Raw genomic sequence first — 26,056 nt, forward strand, 5'->3', positions numbered from 1 at the left:
GTGTGTGTGTGTGTGTGTGTGTGTGTGTGTGTGTGTGTCTGTTTGGTTACAGAGGCTCCATTCTTTAAAGCTGGTGGAGATCTGGTCATTGAGACGGTGGCTAACAGCAGGGTGGTCATTCCCTGTCCTGCAGAAGGTGAGAGTGAAAGGGTTGAAAATAAAACAATGAAATAATAAAACTCTTCACAACTTTGTTACAATAATGTGATACAACCAAAAAACTCCAAAGGAAACAGTCGAAGATCTTAAGTCTTCGACATGTCGTCTTGAAACGCTGCAGAGTTTTGATTAGTATGAGCTGAAAACTATTATGAGCTGATTTGCAGAAAAATAGACAGTGGCTCTCTGCTATGAGGCGTTTACTCAGCGTCACTGAAACAGCTCGTGTAAAAGTGCCACTGCACTAGTGACTACTGTAATGGTCTCTTAACTGGACTTCCCAAAAATACCATTAAGCAGCTGCAGCTCATTCAGGACGACCAGGATGGGAGCAGAGCTCATTACTGCAGCTCTAAAATCTCCACACTGGCGTCCAGTTAGTTACAGTGTAGAGTTAAAAGCTCTGCTGCTGGTTTTCAAAGCTCTAAATGACCTTAAAGCTCCTGACCGTCTGTTTATGATCTCAGATCTGCAGATTCTGACCTTCTGAACTCCTTCAGTAAAACACAGAAAACGTGGAGAGACTCTTTCAGTTATTCTGCTTCTAAACTGTGGAGCTCAGTTCAGCTTTTATTAGACAGTCGAGCTCAGAGCTCACTTTTAATAAACATCTGAAAACTCAGAGCTTCATTAAGACTCTGCGGCTCTTTGGTCTTTATCTCTTTGATCTGATCTGTGTTATTGTCTCGTCTATTACTGTAAAACATTATCACCAGTCTGCGAAGCTCTTTGAGCTGCAACCGGTCTGAAAAGTGCTCTATAAATAAAGACACTATTATTAATATTATTATTACTATTACCATTATTATTATTATTATTATTATTAGCTAGTCAAGAGTCCAAACTAAGCATGGTTTAACTGTTATGCTGCTACAAATCGAACAAACTGCCCGAAGATCGTAGAAATCTTGTTTTTTCTTAAATCAGTTTTCTGCTTATATTCTGTCACACACTGTATTTTGCAGTTATAGTGTGTTTTTTTTTTTTTTGCTGTTGTTCTTCTCTGATACAATTACCAGCCGTCCAATCGTATCTGCTGTGTTTTTATTATGTATTTTATAATTATTTTTTTTTTAATTTACCTAAGCTTACCTTTCATTCAAACACAGATTCGGTTTGTTTTTATTTATAAATGCTCTTCTCCTATAGGCTCTCCTCCTCCCAGTGTGCGCTGGTTCAAAAACGGCCTGGAGGTAAATATGGACCAATCAGAGCACGGTGTATCTCAGTTTCAGAATGGCTCTCTGCTGATTGGTTCAGCATCTGCCAGCCAAAGCGGAGACTACCGGTGTGTAGCCGTGAATGAGGCGGGTTCTGCGGAGAGGAAAACTCGGCTTAAAGTAAACGGTGAGATTCCGACTCCCAAACGTTTTACGCTTTTTGTTGATGCACGAATCGTTGTCATTCCGGCTTCCTGATCCTGGTGTTTGATCCTCCAGTTCCTCCAGAGATTTTGGGGGACAAGATCACTAACCTCACAGTGACCCTCAAACACCCACTGACCCTCAGCTGTGATGCCCATGGTGTCCCCTTCCCCTCCATCACATGGACTAAAGATGGCAGACCTGTAGGTTTAGCATGACTAAATGATTGTTTCTATGTTATTCATTAAAAAATAAAACATTCAGCCAATTTTGCTTAAATTCTGAATTAAAAGTGTTTCTTAACAAAAGTTAACATTTAGTTTTTTTAAAAAAACACGTACACTGAGTTGCCAGTTTATTAGATACAGCTACAGCTTTCAGATCAGCATGAATTCTACAACACACTGAACATGTTGAACAGAAATGATTGTGGTAAAGACGACTAGGGAGATGCGTGTTGTGAGGCTCTCAGTGTCAACACCAACAAGTAAACGCTGTGTTACTATGTGTGTGTGTGTGTGTGTGTGTGTGTGTGTGTGTGTGTATGGGAGAACTCCAGCATGAATAAACAGCAGAATGATGAATGGAAGAACTTTAATAATCGTGTTCACACACACTGCACAGGCTGATTACATGGAATCAAGTTTTTTTGGGTTGATTTGTGCCGAGTTCAGCATGACTGTTCTCCATATTTTGCCATGGACGTGGTCCAGTTTCGATACTCCTTTGTCTACTAGAGGCTTTCTTTTTCTTCACTGACAACATGAGAAAACACCCACCAGAGTTTGCCTGGCTGTGTTGGTTTTGGATGGATTCGCTGGTTGTGTTGGTTTCAGATGGGTTTGCCTGGCTATGTTTATTGTGGTTGGGATGTCCTGGCAATGTTGTACACAGTTTGTACAACAGTCGCTGACCAGAGCTTCGATCCTGATGGCCACTGTAACCCACATGCTAAACACCAACAGTCATGCCCTGATTAAAGTCACTATGGTCACTCATTTTGTCCCAAACTTCAGCTGGACTGTAACTTATACTAATACAAGAGTCATTTTACATTGGAGGATGCAGTTGAAAGTGGAGGTGTACCTGATAAACTAGCTCCTCAGTGTACACACACACACACACACACACACACACACACACACACACACACACATATTGACCAGAGCTAATACTGTCAGTACTGATCTATCTTGTATTTGCTGTAGGTCCAGGAATTTTCTGGAGTGTTTCTGCATAATGGGAACCGACTGCTGAAGATCTCTCGAGTTCAGAATGAACATTCTGGCCTTTTCTCTTGTTCTGCCCACAGCATTGCTGGACAGGCCAGCAGGGTCTTCTCTGTGGTGGTGCAGGGTAAAGAAGAGCAGTGCCACTTTTTAGGAGAATTTTTTTTTTTTTAATCTGGTTGTATCCTAAATGTTTCTACAGATTATTTGCAATAATTAACTAATTTTAAGAGTTTGTTATAGTGTAGTTTGTGGCTTGAATTTAGTTTTGTAGTGTTTAAAAGATTTCAATTGGTTTTGGTTAGTAAGTATCTTTATGTGTGGAAAATTGTTGCATCATTGTTTTTTTTTCATTTGTTCCTTTAATTGCTCACATACTTAATTGTACTCTTCTGTGTGTGTGTGTGTGTGTGTGTGTGTGTGTAGCTCCACCAGTCATTTCAGGTGTGTCTGGAGTGCAGGAGCTGAATGTGTTATTAGGTCAGCAGGTGGAGATGGAGTGTCGTGTTACAGGCCGTCCGGTGCCAACAGTTGAGTGGAGTCTCAATGGAGAGTGAGTTCTAATCTCACACACACACACACACACACACACACACACACACACACACACACACACACACAGAGTAACACAGGAATGCTACGTTTACTTGTTGGTGTTGACATTGAGAGCCGCATAGTGTGATGTGAGTGATGGTGGCATGTAGCCATATATGATATAAATAATGCATTAAATCTGATCCACCATCTCTCTCTCTCTCTCTCTCTTTCTCTTTCTCTTTCTCTTTCTCTCTCTCTCTCTCTCTCTCTATGTATGTGTATGTATGTATTATATATATATATATATATATATATATGTAATGTACATATCTCCGTATGCCTGTCTCTTCAGGGTTTTGTCCCGTAATGGAGACACTCTTGTGGAGTTCGCTGACCAGGGGCAGGTGTTGAAGCTGAAGTCGGTGAGGCTGAGGGATCAGGGTGTGTTTGAGTGCTCAGCCAGAAACAGCGCAGGAACACACTCACGGCAGTTCAGGCTGACCGTCCAGGGTAACTCTCTGAACTCTGCTTCATCACTATACATGAAACAGAAGAACACAAATATCTATTTAATGTCCTTGCCAGAGCAGAGCCACATGATTGAAAGATAATAGCTGTAAATGAGTAAAATTTACATGAAGTTTCTTGAACGCCGTGATCTAGGAGCACTGCTGGAGACTGTGACTGGACCAGGGACTACAGCAAGATCAAAACAGGGGACAACTCAAGGGAGAGGGGAGGTAGAGCTGAATCAGTGACAGGGTGAGAGACAGAGTAAAGAGTTAGGACACTGTTGGGGTTTATCTTGAAGAGTCCTGGAGCAATGAAAGGCTCAGTGGTAGAGCCAAAACCAACAGCCAAATTGGAAACTGAATCCACAACATAGAGAGGATTTAACTCAGGAGCCAACCTGGAAACCAGAGGTCGTATTACAGAAACTTCTGAGCTCTGAAATCTGATGTGTTTAGTTTCCATGATGACTTCAGTCCGGACTTAATTTCGGACAGTAGCTATTCCAGGATAACAGTTCCTACCTTCATAATCTCATCATGAACTCCAGATAAGAAAACAGCATCACACAAACATCCTAACTAGACTGAACCTCCTAAATCCTGTCCTAACTTTAGGATGAACCCCAACAGGGTCCTCACTTCTGTTTAAGGTCCGTTTCTATGGTTTTTAGGCAGCTGAGTCAGCAGCATAGTTCACTACCAGCATAATGAGCTCCATTTATTCCTACTGTAAAACGCTGCTTTCACTGTGAGATGATTTTCTTTTCTAACTCTGCGTTTTAAAGATCTCAGACGCTGCAGACTCGATCTCCACCGCCCCTCTGATCACCTTCGTGTGTTAATGTTGATGATGAAATATTACAGTGATGGTGGTGAATAATGAGGAGACGGAGCTGAACGTGTGTCTGTTTATTAGGAGGAGTAACGTTAGCGCGATCGGCTAAAGCGTTTGGGGATTCTGTAATACAAATTTGTGAAATATCTTATCTTGACCTGTCAGATCTTAACACAAAAAGACAGGAAGTTTCTGTAATATTCTGATCAGAATCTGAAAGTCCAAGTGGAAAAGGAGGTAACTCAGGACCTAAGTCGGTACCTGACTCAGCACTTGGGACAAAAGGGGACTCGAGGAACTGAAACAGCTCAGGGAGCTTGACCGGCTCTGGACTGAGAGAAGAGGCTCAGTCTGGACGTGGGGTGAGCACAGGATCTGAGACAGGAGCGATAGGAGCAGAATTGGCGCTGGGCATCGGCGTTGGACATAGGATCCAAATGGACTTTTGTTCATGGTGGCCATAAAGGAGCCAGAACAAGGAGTTTCTAAAAGATGCTCTGTTTTTTGTTTTGTCATGTCTTTTTTGTCCTTTCTCCAGTACCACCAACCATTCGCAGGTCCAGTGAGAACTCTGAGGTAACTGCAGTTTTGGGATCCTCCACTGTTCTCCTTTGCGAAGCAGAGGGGAATCCTAATCCCAGCATCACCTGGCTGAAGGACGGCAGGCCCATCGTGTCCAGCCCACAGCTCACATACTCACAGGGCGGACGCACATTGCGAGTGGGGGCGGCGCGCAGCGAGGATGCAGGAACGTACACCTGTAGGGCCTCTAGTCCTGCAGGGACGGCGCTTGCTCACTACACACTCAGCATTCTGGGTAAGATCTTTGTGACAGCTTCATTTTGAAATGTCCAATACCAGGAAGAGCAGACTGGGTAGAAAACCTTCAGTGTCGTCTGCTCAGTTCCTCCACAGATTGAAGGAGCCTCAACGTCTCTGAGTTTTGATAGCGGCGAGCAGAAAGTGCGAATTAATGAGACGTTAACTTTATCCTGCTTGGCCAAAGGATTTCCAGAACCTGCCACTCAGTGGTTTAAAGATGGACAGGTACACTTTTCATGTATGCTGCAGGTGTGTGTGTGTGTGTGTGTGTGTGTGTGTGTGAGAGAGAGAGAGAGGTTTTGAGTGTGTAATTCATCATTTTCTGTGGGTTCAGCAGGTGCTGGAAGTTTACCCTGCTGCAGGGCACCTGCTGCAGATTGAGAAAGTTTCTCTTTCCAACACGGGCCGATACACCTGTGTAGCTTCAAACTCTGCTGGAGAGGACAGGAGGGACTTCCACATCACTGTTCAGGGTAAATATTAGTTTTTAAGAAGAGGAAAACATCAATTGTAGCTTCAATATGCGAAATACAGGGGGTACTGGTGGGTCCAGGACCTCCCAATTAACCTCTTGGACCCCCTGAATGTTTTAGAATCAATTTTCTGAAAAGTTATTATGACGTTCTGCTGTCTGTTAGAGAAAAACAGACGCTCAAATCCAGATTCACTGAAGCTTATAGTTTATCTGCTTCCCCCACAATCAGCTTCTGTCTCTGGTGTTCTTAACTAACTAGAGCTGCAGCACTGCTCTGCCTCAGGGTGGCGCTGTAGCAGACTGGTTCACCCAGTTGGTCCTTCATAGCCTAGAAACTGTAACTCTGCCCGGATTCCTCTGAAAAACTTTACAATGAGCTGCAGCAGATCTGTAAATCTGAAAACTCGCCCAGTTTCCCAAGAGTTTGGAGTGAAGAGTGACTGTTCCTCATTTCTCACACTGAAGACAGAAGAGGAGACGAGGAAGATCTCAGTTACTGTGAGGAAGAGCGCAGAACCGCACTAGAACAGAGACTCTACAGAAGAGGAGACGAGGAAGATCTCAGTTACTGTGAGGAAGAGCGCAGAACCGCACTAGAACAGAGACTCTACAGAAGAGGAGACGAGGAAGATCTCAGTTACTGTGAGGAAGAGCGCAGAACCGCACTAGAACAGAGACTCTACAGAAGAACAACTGATAAAACAGACATTAACTGACATTGAAGCATCGGCGCCGCTATGGAGAGAGAGTTAGCAGACAGAGAACACAGGACCCCCGAATACCAGGGGGGGATTTCACACATTGTGTAGCTTCATTACTATAATATTCTTGTGTTCATAACTATCAGTGACTCTGTGCTCATTTGAACCGTTTCCTCCCCTCAGTTCCTCCCGTCTTCCATCGAACAAATCACAGCGCCTCTGGATGGGCACAAGGGGAGAGAGATGATGAGGAAGAGTGGAGAGAAAAAGATGAAGGGTTAACCGAGAAGCGAGAGGTGGTTTTGGGGCATCCTGTAAGTCTGTCGTGTGAAAGTAATGCCATCCCACCGCCTCGCCTCCACTGGTACAGAAACGGCAGAAAGCTGGGCAGCGCTGATGGAGCTGTGCTTCTGGCAGGTGAACAGCTGAAAAAAAAAATATTTATATATATATATATATATATATATATATATATATATATATATAAAATTTAAATAAAATATAAAAATTGTTATAATATATATTAATATTACTATCTATTAATTTATAATTCCATCTTAAATCATTAATACACAGACCAGTTAGTACTGCAAGAAGTACCTTAATATGACTTGCTACCTTTAAGGTGGGCAGGTCCTGCAGATCCCCCGAGCTCAGCTGGAGGACGGTGGGAGATATACATGTCAGGCAGTGAACGAGGCGGGAGAAGACCAGATGCACTTTGACCTGGAAGTACTCAGTAAGCACCCAACATTACAGTGATGTTCTGTTTCTTGCTTCTCTAGCTGTTTATTCAAGGAGCAGTCATTGTTCAGCTGTACCATATGGGAAAAATATAGGGACATGTATAGTTTTATATTTGAAATACATTTGAAATACACTGCAGTCATTGCTGAAATTGTAAGGGTCCAGTCTGTGTTGCCGGCTGCCAGCAGAGGGCGACGGTGGCGAGGCGCCACAAGTTCAGGGAACTCCAATTCCCAGAAGCCCTTGGGCTGATTAGGCCCAACCTGGCACACCTGTGGACTCCTCTACTTAAGGCCTGGCAAACAGCAGTTCTTTGTCACTTCTTTGTAGAGGGGTGACCGGTAGGGTATGCAGCCCACACAAACAAAAATAAAGCAAAGACAACACAAACAACTACACAACATCACATAATTTAATTGGAAACTGAAGTTCGTATAAATTCTCCCTGTTTCTTATTGTTAACTGTTTTGCCTTCTTAATCTTAGCTGTAAAAGATTCCATGTAAACTATATTTTAAAAAAACTAGATCTCCAGAGTTTCATAGCTGAAAGCTGTGGCCAGTCCAAAGTTGCAGTACAGTTTTCTTGGTGGCTTTAAAACCTGCCATCAGCATCCTTCGTTTAATCGAAGAAAACTGAAGAGCTGAGTCATCATTTAAAAAACATAAATGTGGCGACAGTTGATCACTGAGATCAAATACTTTAGATAGTATATCTACTGTAGAGATCGTATCTGCTACTTTGAACATTCCCAGAACATATGCATAAATGTACCAGGTGCAGAGTTACAAATATTACAGGTACAACTAGAAATACATTTCATTTGAGATCTCCTGTAAGCTTTTGCTCATGCTCTGTGAATTATTTTGTTATGGATGAACTGATGTGCTCAATTTTTAGAGGAGTGACCTAAATTAGCTCATATAGTGTTCCAATCCAAGGAAGGGCCAGTAGAGGAAAGCTCTCATTCCCACAGCTGTTCCACTGCCAACTGGCTTATATGATGGCCTACCGAAGTTTTGTAAATAAACAATACTCATCTTGCACATCTGGACACTCCACACCTAGACACTTTATTTCAGTACCAATATCTGCACATATTTATTCACTATTGTCATTATATGCTGTTACCTGTGCCTCCTTCTACAGTCATTGTTGCACTGCCTTTTTATCTCAGGATGGATCTTATTGCATATTTCTGTATATTTCTACTTGTGTATACGCCTGTAGATAGATTCTTTGTGATAGTTTCTCTGTGCTGTGTGACTGATACTGGCTGCTACATTTCCTTCGGGATCAATAAACTATCTATTTCTCTATCGATCTATCTATCTTTCTGTCCATCCATCCATCCATCCATCCATCTACTCTGCCTCGTAGATTGTCCAAAGGTCTTATCCAGTCTAGCAAGGGGTAAGAGTCGAGAGTGCTGCCCCAGGGAAGCCCATAGGCTCAAAGTGCAGAATGAAGTTGTAAATAAACAAAGTATGAAGAAGCTGGAAGATTAAAAATCTCCTGAAGTGACAGCAAACCACTATCGTCACACACGTCCTTTACTGTATTTATACCATGAGAGGACCAAAAAGAATTACAAAATCTCCTGCCTTCCGCCCCATTGACTGCTGGGTTAGTCTCTAGTCTCTTTTGAGTGTGTGTGTGTGTGTGTGTGTGTGTGTGTGTGTGTGTGTGTGTTTACCCCAAACAAAAGCTTGAAATTATTCCATAAAGGAGTCTGTAAACAGATTTGAAGTGGACGCCCATAAACTTTTCTCCAGATACTCAGGGAGTTAGACAGATTTGTCCTACCATTTCCAGTGAACAGTAAGTCTTGTAATCTATGAGGATTTTGCTAAAGTCATCACTTGTTTTTTGATTCCTGACACAGTCCCTCCTCAGATTTCTGACCAGTCAGATGAGTTTATGGAGGAAGTGTCTGCTGTGGTGAACTCCACTGTGTTCCTGCGCTGCGATGTTAGAGGAACACCCCCCCCATCTGTGTCCTGGCTGAAGGATGGCCTGCCACTCCACACCAACACACACTACCACATCCAGGAGAACGGCGGAGTGTTGGAGGTGAGAGCTCCGCCTGCAGGACCTGAACTCTGCAGTGAAAAGAAAGTGTAGCTGCAGCGTTTCAGACAGCTGGACGTAACACTCAACACATCTGCCTTACTGTGTTACTAGGTTCTCTCACCTGATTAGATTTTAGCATCTGAACCCATTTTTATGTTGTTCCTACATGTTTTATGTGGAAAATCTCACCTGGATCCATTTGCTGTCTGTAGATTGTAGACGTGCAGGTGTCAGACATGGCTGGATACTTATGTGTGGCAGAGAATAAAGTTGGAGCTGTGCAGAAACTCCACAGTCTGTCAGTACATGGTAAAAAAAAACTTGCTTATTATTTATTTTCATTTTTAAAAAAAATGACTTTTAAATGGATTAAATGCATGACGTATTGGGTGCTTAAACACCACACTGGTTTTATATAATTAATAATAATATAATTAAAAGAACTAGAAAGTGAAAGTTTGTGAACAGACTTGAAATTGGCTTGAAAAAGTTTAAATATTATACATATTAAAATATTTAAAAATGGTGGAAGACTGTTGATGGTAATCTTATGGTGATCTTGAGTCCACTTAAACCTTAATCCACTGCTAGCTACCTCAAATCTCCTGCTATCTTAAATCTATTACCACCTTAAATTGACTGCCACCCTGAATTCACTGATACCTTAAATTCATTGGTACTTTAAATCCACTGTCAAACATCATCCCTGAACAATTGTTTTATGAAAACTGTACATTGGATCATTTAAGAAAAGCACAAGCAACCTAATTAAGTATAGGTCCTGTGATCCTGCAAAGTTTCGTTGTTCTAGCTTGAAAACTGCTGAAAACTGAGAAACATTTTAAATCTTGCAGTTAGAAAATGATGACAGAACAGTAAGATGGCTTTTACAAGTCAACTTGATAAAGTCAATAATAAAATCAGTGTGTTAGCTAAGTTTGCTGTTTTGTTAGATTAAATTAAGCATCTATGCCTTTTAGTCCCGCCGAGGATTGTGGGTGAGCGTGAAGAGGCAGTGAGCGTTGTGGAAGGTCACATGGTCTCCCTTCTGTGTGACGTACAAGCATATCCAGCAGCTGAAATCACCTGGACCAGAGACGGAGAGGTGTTGCGGTTCAGTACAGGTGCTCATGTCCTGCCAGGTAAAGAGTGGACATGGAATCAGGGTTTGATGCTACATGAGAAATTCATGGCTGTAATTTTACCTTTAAATCTAAAGGTGGGCAGATGCTGCAGCTGCCCAGGGCTCAGCAGCAGGATGCTGGTCAGTACGTCTGCACGGCAACCAACTCTGCTGGACAGGACCAGAAGAGCATCCTTCTGAACGTTTATGGTTAGCAGAGCCCTGTATTGACTAAACATCCTCACAGTAATTCATGGAGAAAGATTTACATTAGTAGGCGAGAGCGGAGCGCGACCTCACACGGTCTGATTTTATTATTATAATATCTCTGCTACAAACAAAAACTGTGTTTCTAGCTCCTACCATTCAGTACAACCCCACCCAAAATGAGGGAAGTGCAGTGTTCCAGTTTACTCCATGGGTGGGTTCACTGTAACAGACAGAGGGTCAGTTTAACATCTGCTAGAAACGCCTGAACAATCATTGCAAACAGAGTTGATTCAATATGATTCTATGTTGCAAATAATATATTTTCCGACCGCACTGCATTATATATTATCATCTATAAGACAGACAGATCAGCTGATACACACACATCAGATTATATATGAACACTGACTGAGTCTGAGTGTCAAACAATGGTAGATTTATTGTAGTCCAGTAAATAAAAACATCAGTAAAATATGAATATTGTGTCTGAATAACTACAGCTTTACCAGCTGATAAGTTTATTAATGAAATTGACATTATTTAAAAGTAAAATACTGACATCTGAAAGATCCTAATAGAGCAGAAGAAAATCCCTGTTTCCAGATGTTTCTCTGTTTCAGTGTAAAATCTGTGTAAACTGGAACAAAAAGACTGAATGTGCTTTATTAGTCTTTGTGCTCTGAAGGTGTCTGAGCTGTAACGCTGTGTAAGGACTGACCCCGCAGTGCGGAGCCTGGGCTGAAGCCTAGCTGCACTTGCTGTGAGCTTATCAGCTGCTTCTAAATGGTGCTGCAGGAAACAAGATGGAGATTAAAGTAAAATAAGTTTGGACTTTGTGACTTACCTGCCCTGAAAACACTGTTTGGCTCAGATCTCTTTAAAACGCTGAGCAATCGCTCTGAATTTTGGTGGGAGGCTGTGGCTAGGAGATGTGGTGTTGCCGCCGGAAGCTCACGCTGCTTGACCTTCTATAACAACGTTATAGAACGTTCACCTTCGTTGAAAAGGGTTTCTTTGAGAATTTCCCCATTGTGGGACTAATAAAGGACTCTCTTATCTTAAAACGTCCGTGTTAAATCGCGCCCCGTGTTAGGACGTTCCCCGACCTCTCCTACATAAATAATTACTGACCATCGTTAATGTGTTTGGAGCGTTTTCCTGTCTTTGGTGTGGCTTTGCTGATAATGAGCTCTACCTGCTGTCTGCTCTAGTTCCCCCCACCCTGCTCCCTCACTCAGGATCAGAAGTCATGACCCCTCTGCTGGGGTCAGCGGTTACTCTACACTGTGAGGCGCAGGGAGTCCCTGAACCTGAGGTCACATGGTATCATAATGGACAGCAGCTGACCGCTGAAGGTGGACTGCTGTTTAACCAGCAGCAACTGAAGATAGCAGGAGTTCAGGTGACACTCCCCTCTAAGCAGCTTAAACAGGTTAATCTGAGCTCACCTGCTCTTCGCTTACAGCAGGACGCTGGGAAAGGTCCAGCGCAGTTAGCAGTGGGCAATATGGCAAAAATATAATATCGCAAAATTTCCTGAAGTATTCATGATACGCGATGTCACGATATTTATTTTTTCAGACCAGTTCAAACTGAGAAAAAAGAACCTGCATTTTAAAAAATACTCTGTGAAAACAGTGATTTTTATTCAGTATTTGGCTCTAAATCCAGTTAAACCAGACTAATTTTGCTCTTTTTATAATGAAATATGCAGTCGGTCAGTGTTACTGACGATATCCATGACATTTTCAGAAAAATGTATTGTTTTGTATTGTGATATAATTTATAATAATATACATAGTTATATTGCTCAGCCCTAATGTCAGTCTAGGGTGAGTGACGCAGAGCCGTGTGTGTGGTGTTAATGGTCTGTAGGTGGCCGATGGTGGAATTTATACCTGCAGAGTGTCCAATCCTGCTGGGCAGCTGGAACGCACCTTCAGACTCACCGTTCACGGTGAGAATCTTTCTCCTCCAACTTTTCAAAGCAGTGAGGAATGTCTCCATTCATGTGAATGATGGCTTGTCGGTGTGTGTTGTTCCTCAGTTCCTCCAGCGATGGAAGGGCCTCTCCACGAGATGCTCACACACACTCTGGGCTCGAGGGTCCGGCTGGTTTGTGATGTCACCGGGGTCCCGGCGCCTACAGTCAGCTGGCTGAAGGACGGCACAGCTGTCGGTCAGTAATTGTTCCACTGCATCAACAGCTGTGAAAGAGCTCCTGGACATACTGTGTGTTTTCAGCTGTGTGTGTGTGTGTGTGTGTGTGTAGGTGTAGGTGGCAGTGTGCTGGAGTTTGGACCCCTGGAACTTCATCATGCTGGAACTTACACCTGTGTGGCCCGAAACAGTGAAGGACAAATGCAGAAAGATTTCTCACTGACGGTTCATGGTAAACACAGTTAATCTGTCTGTTAATCTGAATTATTTAGTGGAATCAGATTATTCCCTCAGTTTCCCTCTCTTCTTCTTTCTTCTCCATCACCATCAAGAGTTCTTCTTTTATGGTACAGTGGAGAAAAAAATAGAAGCCATATCGCCCCCTACACTTCCTGTAGTGTATTACAGTCTGTCAGAATGACTGTGTGGATCATATGAACATTATAGAGCTTTTTAAATGAAACAGTAGAAGCCATATCGCCCCCTACACTTCCTGTAGTGTATTACAGTCTGTCAGAGTGACTGTGTGGATCATATACCGGTCACAGCCACTAGAGACTGACATCATCATCATCAGTATTTTCCATAATCGACTTTATTGATAACTAATCGCTGCAGTGAAGCCTGTGTTCTCTTTGTTCTCTCGTTTCTGCCCTCAGTGTCCCCCGCCGTTGTGGATGCAGGTCCTGCTGAGGTCAGTGGTTTTTTGGGGGAAAGTCTGAGTTTAGAGTGTCGGGCAGAGGGCAGCCCCGCCCCCCACCTCCGCTGGTTCAGGAACGGTGCAGAACTGGACTCCACCCACTCTGAGCGCATAGAGTCAGTCTCACACTTTACACAAACCAGAGATGGTTGATGTTTGTGTTGTGTTGTGTGTTGCGTGTTGTGTTGTGATATGTTGATGTTTGTGTTGTGTTGATGTTTGTGTTGTCTGTTGTGTTGATGTTTGTTGTCTGTTGTGTTAATGTTTGTGTTGTCTGCTGTGATATGTTGTTTGTATTGTGTGTTGTGTTGATGTTTGTTGTTTGTATTGTGTGTTGTGTTGTTTGTTGTTTGTATTGTGTGTTGTGTTGATGTTTGTTGTCTGTTGTGTTGATGTTTCTTGTCTGTTGTGATATGTTGTTTGTATTGTGTGTTGTGTTGTGTTGATGTTTGTTGTCTGTTGTGTTGATGTTTGTTGTGTTGATGTTTGTTGTGTTGATGTGTTGATGTTTGTGTTGTCTTGTGATGTGTTGATGTTTGTGTTGTGTTGATTGTGTTGTGTTGATGTTTGTGTTGTGTTGATTGTGTTGTGTTAATGTTTGTGTTGTGTTGTGTTGATTGTGTTGTGTGTTGTGTTGATGGTTGTGATGTGTTGATGTTTGTTGTGTTGTGTGTTGTGTTGATGTTTGTGTTGTCTGTTGTGTTGATGTTTGTGTTGTCTGTTGTGTTGTGTTGATGTGTGTTGTGTTGATGTTTGTTGTGTTGATGTTTGTGTTGTGTTGTTTTCACGCTTGTGATGTGTTGTGTGTTGTGTTGATGTTTGTGTTGTCTGTTGTGTTAATGTTTGTGTTGTGATGTGTTTGTGTGTGTTGTGTTGATGTTTGTTGTCTTGTGATGTGTTGTGTTGATGTTTGTGTTTGTTGTGTTGATGTGTTGTGATGTGCTGATGTTTGTGTTATCTTGATGTGTTGTGTTGTTTGTGTTGATGTTGTGATGTGTTGTCTTGTGATGTGTTGTGTTTGTGTTGATGTTGTGATGTGATGTCTGTTGTGTTATCTTCATGTGTTGTTTGTGTTGATGTTGTGTTGTGATGTGTTGTCTGTTGTGTTGATGTTTGTGTTGTGTTGTGTTGATGTTTGTGTTGTGTTAATGTTTGTTGTCATTTGTGATGTGTTGATGTTTGTTGTCATTTGTGATGTGTTGTTTGCTGTGTTCTGATGTGTTGATGTTTGTTGTGTGTTGTCGTGTTGATGTTTGTGTTGTGTTGTGTTGATGTTTGTGTTATTTGTTGTGTTGATGTTTGTGTTGTCTTGTGATGTGTTGATGTTTGTTGTGTTGTCTGTTGTGTTGATGTTTGATGTGTTGATGTTTGTGTTATTTGTTGTGTTGATGTTTGTTGTGTGTCGTTGTGTTGATGTTTGTGTTGTCTTGTGATGTGTTGTGTTTGTGTTGATGTTGTGATGTGATGTCTGTTGTGTTATCTTCATGTGTTGTTTGTGTTGATGTTGTGATGTGTTGTCTGTTGTGTTGATGTTTGTGTTGTGTTGTGTTGATGTTTGTGTTGTGTTGATGTTTGTGTTGTCTGTTGTGTTGATGTTTGTTGTGTGTCGTTGTGTTGATGTTTGATGTGTTGATGTTTGTGTTATTTGTTGTGTTGATGTTTGTTGTGTGTCGTTGTGTTGATGTTTGTGTTGTCTTGTGATGTGTTGGTGTTTGTGTTGTCTTGTGATGTGTTGTGTTTGTGTTGATGTTGTGATGTGATGTCTGTTGTGTTATCTTCATGTGTTGTTTGTGTTGATGTTGTGATGTATTGTCTGTTGTGTTGATGTTTGTGTTGTGTTGATGTTTGTGTTGTGTTGTGTTGATGTTTGTGATGTGTTAATGTTTGTTGTCATTTGTGATGTGTTGATGTGTGTTGTCGTTGTGATGTGTTGATGTTTGTTGTGTTGACGTTTGTGTTGATGTTTGTGTTGTCTTGTGATGTGTTGATGTTTGTTGTGTTGTGTTGATGTTTGTGTTGTGTTGATGTTTGTTGTGTTGATGTTTGTGTTGTCTGTTGTGTTGATGTTTGTGTTGTCTTGTGATGTGTTGTGTTTGTGTTGATGTTGTGATGTGATGTCTGTTGTGTTATCTTCATGTGTTGTTTGTGTTGATGTTGTGATATGTTGTCTGTTGTGTTGATGTTTGTGTTGTGTTGATGTTTGTGTTGTCTGTTGTGTTGATGTTTGTTGTGTGTCGTTGTGTTGATGTTTGATGTGTTGATGTTTGTGTTATTTGTTGTGTTGATGTTTGTTGTGTGTCGTTGTGTTGATGTTTGTGTTGTCTTGTGATGTGTTGGTGTTTGTGTTGTCTTGTGATGTGTTGTTTGTGTTGATGTTGTGATGTGATGTCTGTTGTGTTATCTTCATGTGTTGTTTGTGTTGATGTTGTGATGTGTTGTCTGTTGTGTTGATGTTTGTGTTGTGTTGATGTTTGTGTTGTGTTGTGTTGATGTTTGTGTTGTGTTGATGTTTGTTGTCATTTGTGATGTGTTGATGTGTGTTGCGTTGATTGCTGTCGTTTGTGATGTGTTGATGTTTGTTGTCGTTTGTGATGTGTTGATGTGTGTTGTGTTGATGTTTGTTGTCGTTGTGATGTGTTGATGTTTGTTGTGTTGATGTTTGTGTTGATGTTTGTGTTATTTGTTGTGTTGATGTTTGTGTTGTCTTGTGATGTGTTGATGTTTGTTGTGTTGTGTTGATGTTTGTGTTGTGTTGTGTTGATGTTTGTTGTGTTGATGTTTGTTGTGTGTCGTTGTGTTGATGTTTGATGTGTTGATGTTTGTGTTATTTGTTGTGTTGATGTTGTGATGTGTTGTGTTGTGTTGATGTTTGTGTTGTGTTGATGTTTGTGTTGTCTGTTGTGTTGATGTTTGTTGTGTGTCGTTGTGTTGATGTTTGATGTGTTGATGTTTGTGTTATTTGTTGTGTTGATGTTTGTTGTGTGTCGTTGTGTTGATGTTTGTGTTGTGTTGTGATGTGATGTGTTGATGTTTGTGTTGATGTAACTCACTGTGTGTTACAGCGTCTCTCCGGACGGCCACAGGCTAACAGTCCGAAACCTGCGAGCGGACGACTCTGGAACGTTCTCCTGTTTGGCCGTCAGTCCTGCTGGTCAGGACAGCAGGATCTACACTGTGTTTGTTCTGGGTGAGCTGAAGCTCAGACTTCACTATTGCTATCATTATTAGTGTTGAAGTGTTGATATAGTGTGTGTGTGTGTGTGTGTGTGTGTGTGTGTGTGTATAGTGCCCCCTGTTATACTTGGTGATGGTGATGTCCAGGTTGAACCAGTAGAGGGCAGTGTGGTCACACTGGAATGCGAGGTCACAGGAACTCCACCCCCACAGGTCAGCTGGTTCAGAGATGGCCAACCACTGCTGCTGACCGCACGGACACACCTGCTACCCACACACACTGTGCTCAGGTCAGACACACACACACACACACACACACACACTTAAAATATTTTAATTAGATTAGAATATAAAAGAAAGTCATAACTGAATGTGAGTGCTAAGTGTGACCAGAAAATGTCTGTTTTATTTTATTGTTCAATAACATTTGTGCTACGACCTGAAGTAAAATGTCAACAGCAAAATATGGGCATGAATACTTGAAAATTATAACATGAATACTTGAAATATACGCCCCAGAAAAAGGTCTTTTAGGAGGCCCAGGAGGTCTTTTAAACTTGCCGATGTGCTTCATCTAGACACTTGGAATCTTTTCTCTGCTGTTCATCCAGTCTTGTGATCAGTTTGTGAACTACTGAGTGTTTATAGTGTGTATAGTTTTTATAGTTTTTACAGCAGGACCCCTTTCCCACTGAATCTATATAAAAGGCAGGGAACGAGGATGTCTTGGACTGCATTCTGAATGAACAAGTAAATAAGAAATACAACAAAGACAGTGTACCTTTTTTCTGGTGTTATTGAAATGATGAAATAGTGAATAAGCAATGTAAATCAGATAACCCACCTCTACACAGACATAAGAAATATTTAGCCCACAACCCCAGTTCCACAACACAGCCAGCACACACAAATACAAAAAGAAGAAAAAAAAAGTCAAATTGAGTCCATGTGGGCCCGAGGCCTCACTTAAGAGTCCCAAAACTGTTATAAAAACAGTCAAACCAGAGAGAAGAGTGGAAGAGTGGAATCACAAATAAGCACCAAAAAGTCCTTCTGCAAACACAGCTATTTTAAATGAATTTACAGCTGAAAAACTGAAAGTATGGCCTGATAACATAAACCTTAGCTTTAGCATAGCCCTCAACCAATCCTCAACACCATGTTGTACCCAGCACAATGTTAAGTTAAAAAACATTCAACACTTACTGAATGAAAGGGAACGAAAGTTCCTCAAACAAATGACTGTGAAAGCGGAGCAGGAGCTTCTCCACAGAAACAGACGCTTGTTTGCTTGAGTCACCATGCTGCTCAACTTCTTCTTTGCCACCATTTTATGGGATACTAGAGACACTTTAATATGAACTAGCTCCCCCTAGTATGGGAGGCAAATCCAGCCAAAAAAGAAATTAAAATTAAAACAATAAAATGTAAATCCGAACCTCTTTTTGCCATTTCTTTTTCCAAACATCTGCGCAAATATCCTGCCAAAATTGAAAATGAAGTGAAATACCTACATTTGCAATGTCATTTTTCACATGAGCACGAGCCATTTGTGACAAAAATAAAAATAAATGTAAAACAGCTGTTTGTCATTTCATTTTAGTCGTTATTCAGGTTTTTCATGGCCAAATCTAAAATGAAAAAGCTAATAGAGAAAAGAAAATCCAAGCTTCACTTTGGCTTTTCTTCATGAAATGCAGAATACGAGTCAAAACTAAAATCAGAATGCAGTGTTTATGTTCTTATTTCTCTTTCATAGCAATCGGCTGCAGATCTGACTAAATGAAAATGCAAAACTGATAAATCAACAGCAAAGTGACAGCTTGTGATTCAGTTTTCGGCGCGGACGCGTGCTTTAGGTGTCAGAATGAAAAGGCAAATGCAAACGCACATGACTCAGATCTGGTGAAACTGAACGTCAGCACAAACACCGTCAAAAAAAAACTGGAAATGTTATACTGGCATTTATATCGAGATACATAATAGTTTTCTAAGTTATACGAACCAGTCTGTGCTCAACCAGGCCTGCGTTTGGTCTGATGCCTTTTCTCTGAGGCCGTTTGGTCTGACGGTGTTTGTGCTGACGTTCAGTTTCACCAGATCTGAGTCATGACGATAGTTTTTCTCGAGACTAGTTTTATAGTGTTTAGCTTGAGGACTGATGCCGTTCTGACTGAATCACAAACTGTGACTTTGCTGTTGATTTATCAGTTTTGCATTTTCATTTAGTCAGATCTGCAGCCGATTGCTGTGAAAAAGAAATAAGAACATAAACACTGCATTCTGATTTTAGTTTTGACTCGTATTCTGCATTTCATGAAGAAAAGCCAAAGTGAAGCTTGGATTTTCTTTTCTCTATTAGCTTTTTCATTTTAGATTTGGCCATGAAAAACCAGAATAACGACTAAAATGAAATGACAAACAGCTGTTTTACATTTATTTTTATTTTTGTCACAAATGGCTCGTGCTCATGTGAAAAATGACATTGCAAATGTAGGTATTTCACTTCATTTTCAATTTTGGCAGGATATTTGCGCAGATGTTTGGAAAAAGAAATGGCAAAAAGAGGTTTGCATTTACATTTTATTGTTTTAATTTTAATTCCTTTTTTGGCTGGATTTGCCTCCCATACCCCTAGAGGACATGATGGATAAAACTACATCGCCTCACTACTAAACCTAAAATGCAAATACTGGAACAGAGATACATCTGTTACAGTGTCTATGTGTTTATAGTGTCTATAGGGTTTATAGTGTCTATAGTGTTTCTAATGTCTATAGTTTTATAGTGTCTATAGTGTTTATAGTGTTTATAGTGTCTATAGTTTTATAGTGTCTATAGTGTTTATAGTGTTTATAATGTCTATAGTGTTTAGTGTCTATAGTGTTTATAGTGTCTAGTGTTTATAGCGTTTATAGTGTTTCTAATGTCTATAGTTATTAGTGTTTATAGTTTTAGTGTCCATAGTGTTTATAATGTCTGTAGCGTTTATAGTGTCTAGTTTTATAGCGTCTATAATGTTTATAATGTCTATAGTGTTTATAGTGTTTATAGTGTCTATAGTTTTATAGTGTCTATAATGTCTATAGTGTTTATAGTGTCTATAGTTTTATAGTGTCTATAGTGTTTATAATGTCTGTAGTGTTTATAGTGTCTATAGTGTTTCTAATGTCTATAGTTTTTAGTGTTTATAGTGTTTATGGTGTTTATAGTGTCTAGTTTTATAGTGTCTATAGTGTTTATAGTGTCTATAGTGTTTATAATGTCTATAGTGTTTATAGTGTCTATAGTGTTTCTAATGTCTATAGTTTTTAGTGTTTATAGTGTCTGTAGGGTTTATAGTGTCTATAGTGTTTATAGTGTTTATAGTTTTATAGTGTCTATAGTGTTTATAGTGTTTATAGTGTCTAGTTTTATAGTGTCTATAGTGTTTATAGTGTCTATAGTTTTATAGTGTCTATAGTGTCTATAGTTTTATAGTGTCTATAGTGTTTATAGTGTTTATAGTGTCTAGTTTTATAGTGTCTATAGTGTTTATAGTGTCTAGTTTTATAGTGTCTATAGTGTTTATAGTGTCTATAGTTTTATAGTGTCTATAGTGTCTATAGTGTTTATAGTGTCTATAGTTTTATAGTGTCTATAGTGTTTATAGTGTCTATAGTTTTAGTGTCTATAGTGTTTATATTGTCTATAGGGTTTATAGTGTTTATAGTTTTATAGTGTCTATAATGTTTATAGCGTCTATAATGTTTAGTGTTTATAGTGACTAGTTTTTATAGTGTTTATAGTGTTTCTAATGTCTATAGTTTTTAGTGTTTATAGTTTTATAGTGTCTAGTGTTTATAGTGTTTATAATGTCTATAGTGTTTATAGTGTCTAGTTTTATAGTGTCTATAGTGTTTATAATGTCTATAGTGTTTATAGTGTTTATAGTGTCTATAGTTTTATAGTGTCTATAGTGTTTATAATGTCTATAGTGTTTATAGTGTCTATAGTGTTTATAGTGTCTAGTTTTATAGTGTCTATAGGGTTTATAGTGTCTATAGTTTTATAGTGTCTATAGTGTTTATAGTGTCTATAGTTTTATAGTGTCTATAGTTTTATAGTGTCTATAGTGTTTATAGTGTTTATAGTGTCTATAGTGTTTATAGTGTCTATAGTTTTATAGTGTCTATAGTGTTTATAGTGTATAGTGTTTATAGTGTATAGTGTCTATAGTGTTTATAGTGTCTATAGTTTTATAGTGTCTATAGTGTTTATAGTGTTTATAGTGTATAGTGTCTATAGTGTTTATAGTGTCTAGTTTTATAGTGTCTATAGGGTTTATAGTGTATAGTGTCTATAGTGTTTATAGTGTCTAGTTTTATAGTGTCTATAGTGTTTATAGTGTTTATAATGTCTAGTTTTATAGTGTCTATAGTGTTTATAGTGTCTAGTTTTATATTGTCTATAGTGTTTATAGTGTTTATAGTGTCTATAGTTTTATGGTGTCTATAGTGTTTATAGTGTCTATAGTTTTATATTGTCTATAGGGTTTATAGTGTTTATAGTGTCTAGTTTTATAGTGTCTATAGTGTTTATAGTGTTTATAATGTCTAGTTTTATAGTGTCTATAGTGTTTATAGTGTCTAGTTTTATATTGTCTATAGTGTTTATAGTGTTTATAGTGTCTATAGTTTTATGGTGTCTATAGTGTTTATAGTGTCTATAGTTTTATATTGTCTATAGGGTTTATAGTGTTTATAGTGTAAACTGCTGAAACTCAGCTGGTGTGTTTGATGATGTTACTGGTGTGTAGAAATGTGGTGCAACCACTGTCACATAGATTGTTGTTGAGGGAGGGGGTGGGGGTGTACATTACGTTGCAGTGCATGCTGGGGATTGTAGTGCAGGGCATTATGAAACAGGCTAATATTAATAGTAAATTAAAATAACTTTGCCCCATGTGTCAAACACAATCTCTATCCGGCCCACAGGCCTTGTTTGACACATGGGTGACAGAGGGAGAACTCACTAGTGATGTTACTGGACACAACTAAATTGTGGGAAACTGGTTAAAGAACAGAAATCAGGTACCGAATAAACTCTCTGCATGTTAGAGTACTTTGTGGGTTGTTTTTGGTGTTTGTGTCAGTGTGTGTGTGTACCAGTATCTTTAACTCCTGTGTGTGTGTGTGTGTGTGTGTGTGTGTGTGTGTGTATGTAGGATCTCCCGTGTCTCTCTCTCCGACTCTGGGCTGTATGTGTGTGTTGCTCAGAGCAGAGCCGGTTCTGCAGAACGGAGGTTTCACCTCCAGGTTCCAGGTATTAGAACACATAGTACACACACACTGTGTTGTTTTTAACAGAAACAGTAACCTGCTCTTATATAACGTGAGGTTTCTTGGTTCCTGTGCCCACCTCAGCCCCCCCCACCGTGGATCGGACAGAGCCCACTGAGCAGGTCAGTGTGATTTTGGGCTCAGTGGTCACTCTGAGCTGTGAAGCCCATGGCGTGCCCCCCCCCACACTGACCTGGTTAAAGGATGGCCGGCCGCTTTTGTTCAATCACAACCAGCTGCCGGACGGCCAGGAAACGCACTTCCAGCTGCCGGCCGTGGGTCGCTCGGACTCTGGCCTTTACAGCTGTGTGGCCAGCAACCCGGCGGGCAGTACCACTAAAACCTTCAACCTCACTGTGCTAGGTAACAGCAGACCCTCACAGAGGGTGACCATCACCAGGAGAAAAGAGGCTTTGTGCTGTTTCTGTTACAGTTTACAGATCTTAGATTTATGTTAACATTTGTTAACTTAGCAGGTGCTTTTATTACAAACAAATTCAGGTGCAGACGGTGAAGAACTGACTGATACACTAATCAGCAAATTGCTGGTCATTACTATTAAGGTTCTTACTCACTCCAGGGTTTGAGATGGACAGTGAAGAAGTTAACACTTAATTGGTGTTTCGTTTTTTCAAGATTTCATTTTAAATGATGAGAGTTTGACCACAAAGAAAGGTTGGAACGGTAGCCTGATCATTTCTGTGATCTAAGCTGCTTATCCTTCTGGGTCGCAGGGGGACCTGGAGCCTATCCCAGCAGTCATTGGGTGGAAGGCAGGAAACACCCTGGACAGGTCACCAGTCCATCACAGGGCAGACAGACAGACATATACATTCATAGGGCGGCCCAAATGGCAAAAATATATATGGACATGTGTTTTTATATATTTGAAATACATTTCAAACACTAAAGTACATTTCGGAATATATTACCATGTTAACCAAATATATTTTAAAATGCTTTTATTTTAAAATGTATGGGGAAATATTACACACAGTACCATACAGAAATAAATGTATGTAAATGGTTCATGAAATTCATTTAAAAATGTACAAAAATATCCAAAATACTGTCTGATGCTCTTCACTGTCTGATACCTTTAGAAATGAATTTGTATTCCAGTATCTTCATTTTAAATCTGATCAAATGAACTTTTAACATGACAAAAGCGAGTGTTGTAGGTATTGATATTTTTTTATGAAAAGTCTGGTTTTCTTGACCAAAATAACAAGCCTGGACTATATTTTATAGAAAGTTGTCCAGGTCACAATAATGGACAGAAAAAGCAATTACGTATTTCCCCAAACTGTTCAGCCCTGTTTGACATTAAACTGTTTATCTTTGAATGAAAAAAATCTACTCTTTACTGCAGCCGACGTTCAGGAGATGAGCAGCTCTCCATACTTGGTCAGGTCCACTGGAGAGTTGTGATTCTTCCATTTTTCTCAGCACTGGTTGGCATTTTTCCAACAAGTCTGACAGTATCAGAGGAGATATGGAAAAGAACGTGGATGGAAGGTGCTTTAAGGTTCCTTGTGTCACCGAGAAAAAAGTAAAAGATCTGAAGACAAGCGGAAGAGATGATAACAGAAAAACTGATCTGATAACCCTAACCCTAACCCCAACCCTGGAGAAACCCTGTCCTGCGTTTTCCTCACGCTGAGTTCAGCTCCTCAGCTCACTGACGAGCCTTTTTGGAGCTGAAGTGAGTTAAAGCAGGAAACCCAAAAATGAACCACACAGGGGTTCTCCAGGACAAGCCCTGGGAAACTCTGAGATAGAGGCACAACGTCCTTCCTTTTTCCTGACCTTGAAATCATTCACTTTTTCCTTTTGATGATGAGATCTTTTAGTAAATGTTCCCTTTTGATGGTGCAATTTATTTAACAAGGATGTTTTTGATCAGAGCCTCCTAGACTGTCGGGCCCACTGGGGGCAGAGCAGAAGCTGGTGGCAGTAGATGGTGTTCTGGAGCTGGAATGCATTGCTGAAGGCATCCCACCCCCCACTCTGAGCTGGCTGAAGGATGGGCGCCCCCTGGAGGACAGTACTGCTGTGGTGGAGCAAAATGGACAGCTTCTCAAAATCAACAGCGTTCAGGTCCTTTCATTTAGAAGTTATTGAATTATTAATTGCTGTTCAAGAGTTTAATTGTTGCAAAAATATAATCTTTGAGACAATGTAAACAATAAATTATAATTTTTTCGGTTTTGTTAGATAATTTTCTTTACATATCAAATAAACACAGTGACTTCATTCAGAAATCACTTTATCACACAAGAAGAGCAGATTAAACAGCTGTTATTTTTCCACATTAAAGGGTTAATATTTACTAAACTGCTGAATCTGCTCTGATAAGAAGTTTTAAATCTCACCAAATCTGCAGCTCTCAGTGTGAGTTTGAGTTTTATGGCTGCAGTCTGGACTAAATGTGGGTCAGTAAATGAAGATGGAGGTCAATCAAAGAAGAAAGGCTCTTGAACTTTAGCTAACTTTGTTACCACAGTGTGGCGCATCACACTCTAATTTTACAGCACTGCTGCCACCATCAGGTGAAAGCAAGAACAGCAGCGTACTGGCTGGTGCCACTTTTAATGTAGTTATGTTATAACTGAAGTTTGTGGGGAGGAGCATGGCTGAAACCCCTTCTTCTTTCAATCCAGAGCCCTATAAATTCACATCCTCACCTTCTGTTCTTGTGACAAAGTGTTCACATCCCCACCTCCTCCCCATCTCCTCCCTGTTCCTCAGTCCTGCATCAGTCCTGCTATAGCTATGAGGGGGTCTGGCCTTCTAGCTACAGGCAGAAGCTGCACAGAACTCCAGCCCAAGTTCTCTGAGTTCTCCCCCTCCCTCAATCAGTCTTCCCTCATACTACCACCACCATGTAGAAGGCATGGTCTGAACTCACAAACACACTGTGAAACAGACACAGGCCGATTGAAATCTGTCTGCAAGCTACATTTAGCTCTGGGGCTGCACTTTGGACAAGCCTGCTCAACTGTGTGTGTGTGTGGGTGTGTGTGTGCATGTGTGCGCGCATGTATGTGTATGTGTGCGTATGTGTGTGTGTGCGTATGTGTGTGTGTGTGTGTGCGTGTGTGTGTGTGTGCGTATGTATGTGTGTGTGTGCGTGTGTGTGTGTGTGTGCATGTGTGTGCGCATATGTGTATGTGTGTGTGTGTGTGTGTGTGTGTGTGTGTGTGTGTGTGTGTGTGCATATTGTCCCTGGTTTTCTCAGGTTGAGGATGCAGGCGTGTACACCTGTTTGGCCAGTAGTCCGGCTGGTGAGGATGGCCGAAGCCACTGGGTGCGCGTCCAGCGTAAGTGGGTGGTTAATTCATGTTTCCTGGCTACTGCCTTTGTTCCGACTTCTGTTTCATAGCTCCATCCTTTTCTTTCCTCAGTTCCACCCACGCTTCTTGGCTCAAGTGACATCAGAACGGTCACTGTGCCAGTTAGAGGTCAGGTGACCCTGCGGTGTCAGACAGATGGTGACCCCTCCACAGAAATTGAGTGGTACAAAGACGATGTTAAACTGCAGGTACGTATCTGCTGAATGCACTGCTTTAGGTCACTTTCATGCTTGAGGCCCCGATACAGATTTCTGCAAAGCTGCTTTGTGACAGTGTCAGCTGGAGAAAGTGCTGTACAGATACATTGAGGCCTCCTATTATCCCCAATTTTACCAACATCATTATCCTCAGGGTCACTTTGACCCCAGCAATTTAAACCCTGCCCTCATGTGGTGTGAACTTTCCGTGGTTCTTGCACTACTGCAGGTGAGGTTATGTTAGGTTAGGGCCCTAAAGCAGAGTGACCTTAATGTCACCTAAAATTGTCCAGTTGACCCTAAAGAAAACTAATGTGTTTAAAATGTGTACAGGACATTGAACATATATCATCATGTTAATT

General features: G+C 40.6%; 1 protein-coding gene across 1 annotated transcript in view; it reads left to right on the forward strand.

Moving 5' to 3' along the window:
• Positions 1-26,056, forward strand: part of hmcn2 (hemicentin 2) — a 116,319-nt gene that overhangs the window by 59,420 nt on the left and 30,843 nt on the right. Inside the window, exons 33-59 of the mRNA XM_036579685.1 lie at positions 53-136; positions 1,309-1,506; positions 1,599-1,726; positions 2,732-2,879; positions 3,179-3,305; positions 3,642-3,799; positions 5,175-5,453; positions 5,541-5,683; positions 5,793-5,931; positions 6,818-7,051; positions 7,260-7,373; positions 9,266-9,453; positions 9,666-9,762; positions 10,434-10,595; positions 10,673-10,786; positions 11,998-12,188; positions 12,662-12,743; positions 12,834-12,965; positions 13,059-13,178; positions 13,606-13,762; positions 16,709-16,833; positions 16,933-17,110; positions 22,027-22,124; positions 22,226-22,504; positions 24,048-24,241; positions 25,383-25,464; positions 25,549-25,685. Of these exons, the coding sequence (XP_036435578.1) occupies positions 53-136; positions 1,309-1,506; positions 1,599-1,726; positions 2,732-2,879; positions 3,179-3,305; positions 3,642-3,799; positions 5,175-5,453; positions 5,541-5,683; positions 5,793-5,931; positions 6,818-7,051; positions 7,260-7,373; positions 9,266-9,453; positions 9,666-9,762; positions 10,434-10,595; positions 10,673-10,786; positions 11,998-12,188; positions 12,662-12,743; positions 12,834-12,965; positions 13,059-13,178; positions 13,606-13,762; positions 16,709-16,833; positions 16,933-17,110; positions 22,027-22,124; positions 22,226-22,504; positions 24,048-24,241; positions 25,383-25,464; positions 25,549-25,685 (4,088 nt within the window). The remainder of the gene's footprint in view (positions 1-52; positions 137-1,308; positions 1,507-1,598; positions 1,727-2,731; positions 2,880-3,178; positions 3,306-3,641; positions 3,800-5,174; positions 5,454-5,540; positions 5,684-5,792; positions 5,932-6,817; positions 7,052-7,259; positions 7,374-9,265; positions 9,454-9,665; positions 9,763-10,433; positions 10,596-10,672; positions 10,787-11,997; positions 12,189-12,661; positions 12,744-12,833; positions 12,966-13,058; positions 13,179-13,605; positions 13,763-16,708; positions 16,834-16,932; positions 17,111-22,026; positions 22,125-22,225; positions 22,505-24,047; positions 24,242-25,382; positions 25,465-25,548; positions 25,686-26,056) is intronic.

The sequence above is a fragment of the Colossoma macropomum genome, unplaced genomic scaffold (assembly GCF_904425465.1).
Source record: "Colossoma macropomum unplaced genomic scaffold, Colossoma_macropomum, whole genome shotgun sequence".
In the NCBI taxonomy this organism is placed as follows: Eukaryota; Metazoa; Chordata; class Actinopteri; order Characiformes; family Serrasalmidae; genus Colossoma; species Colossoma macropomum.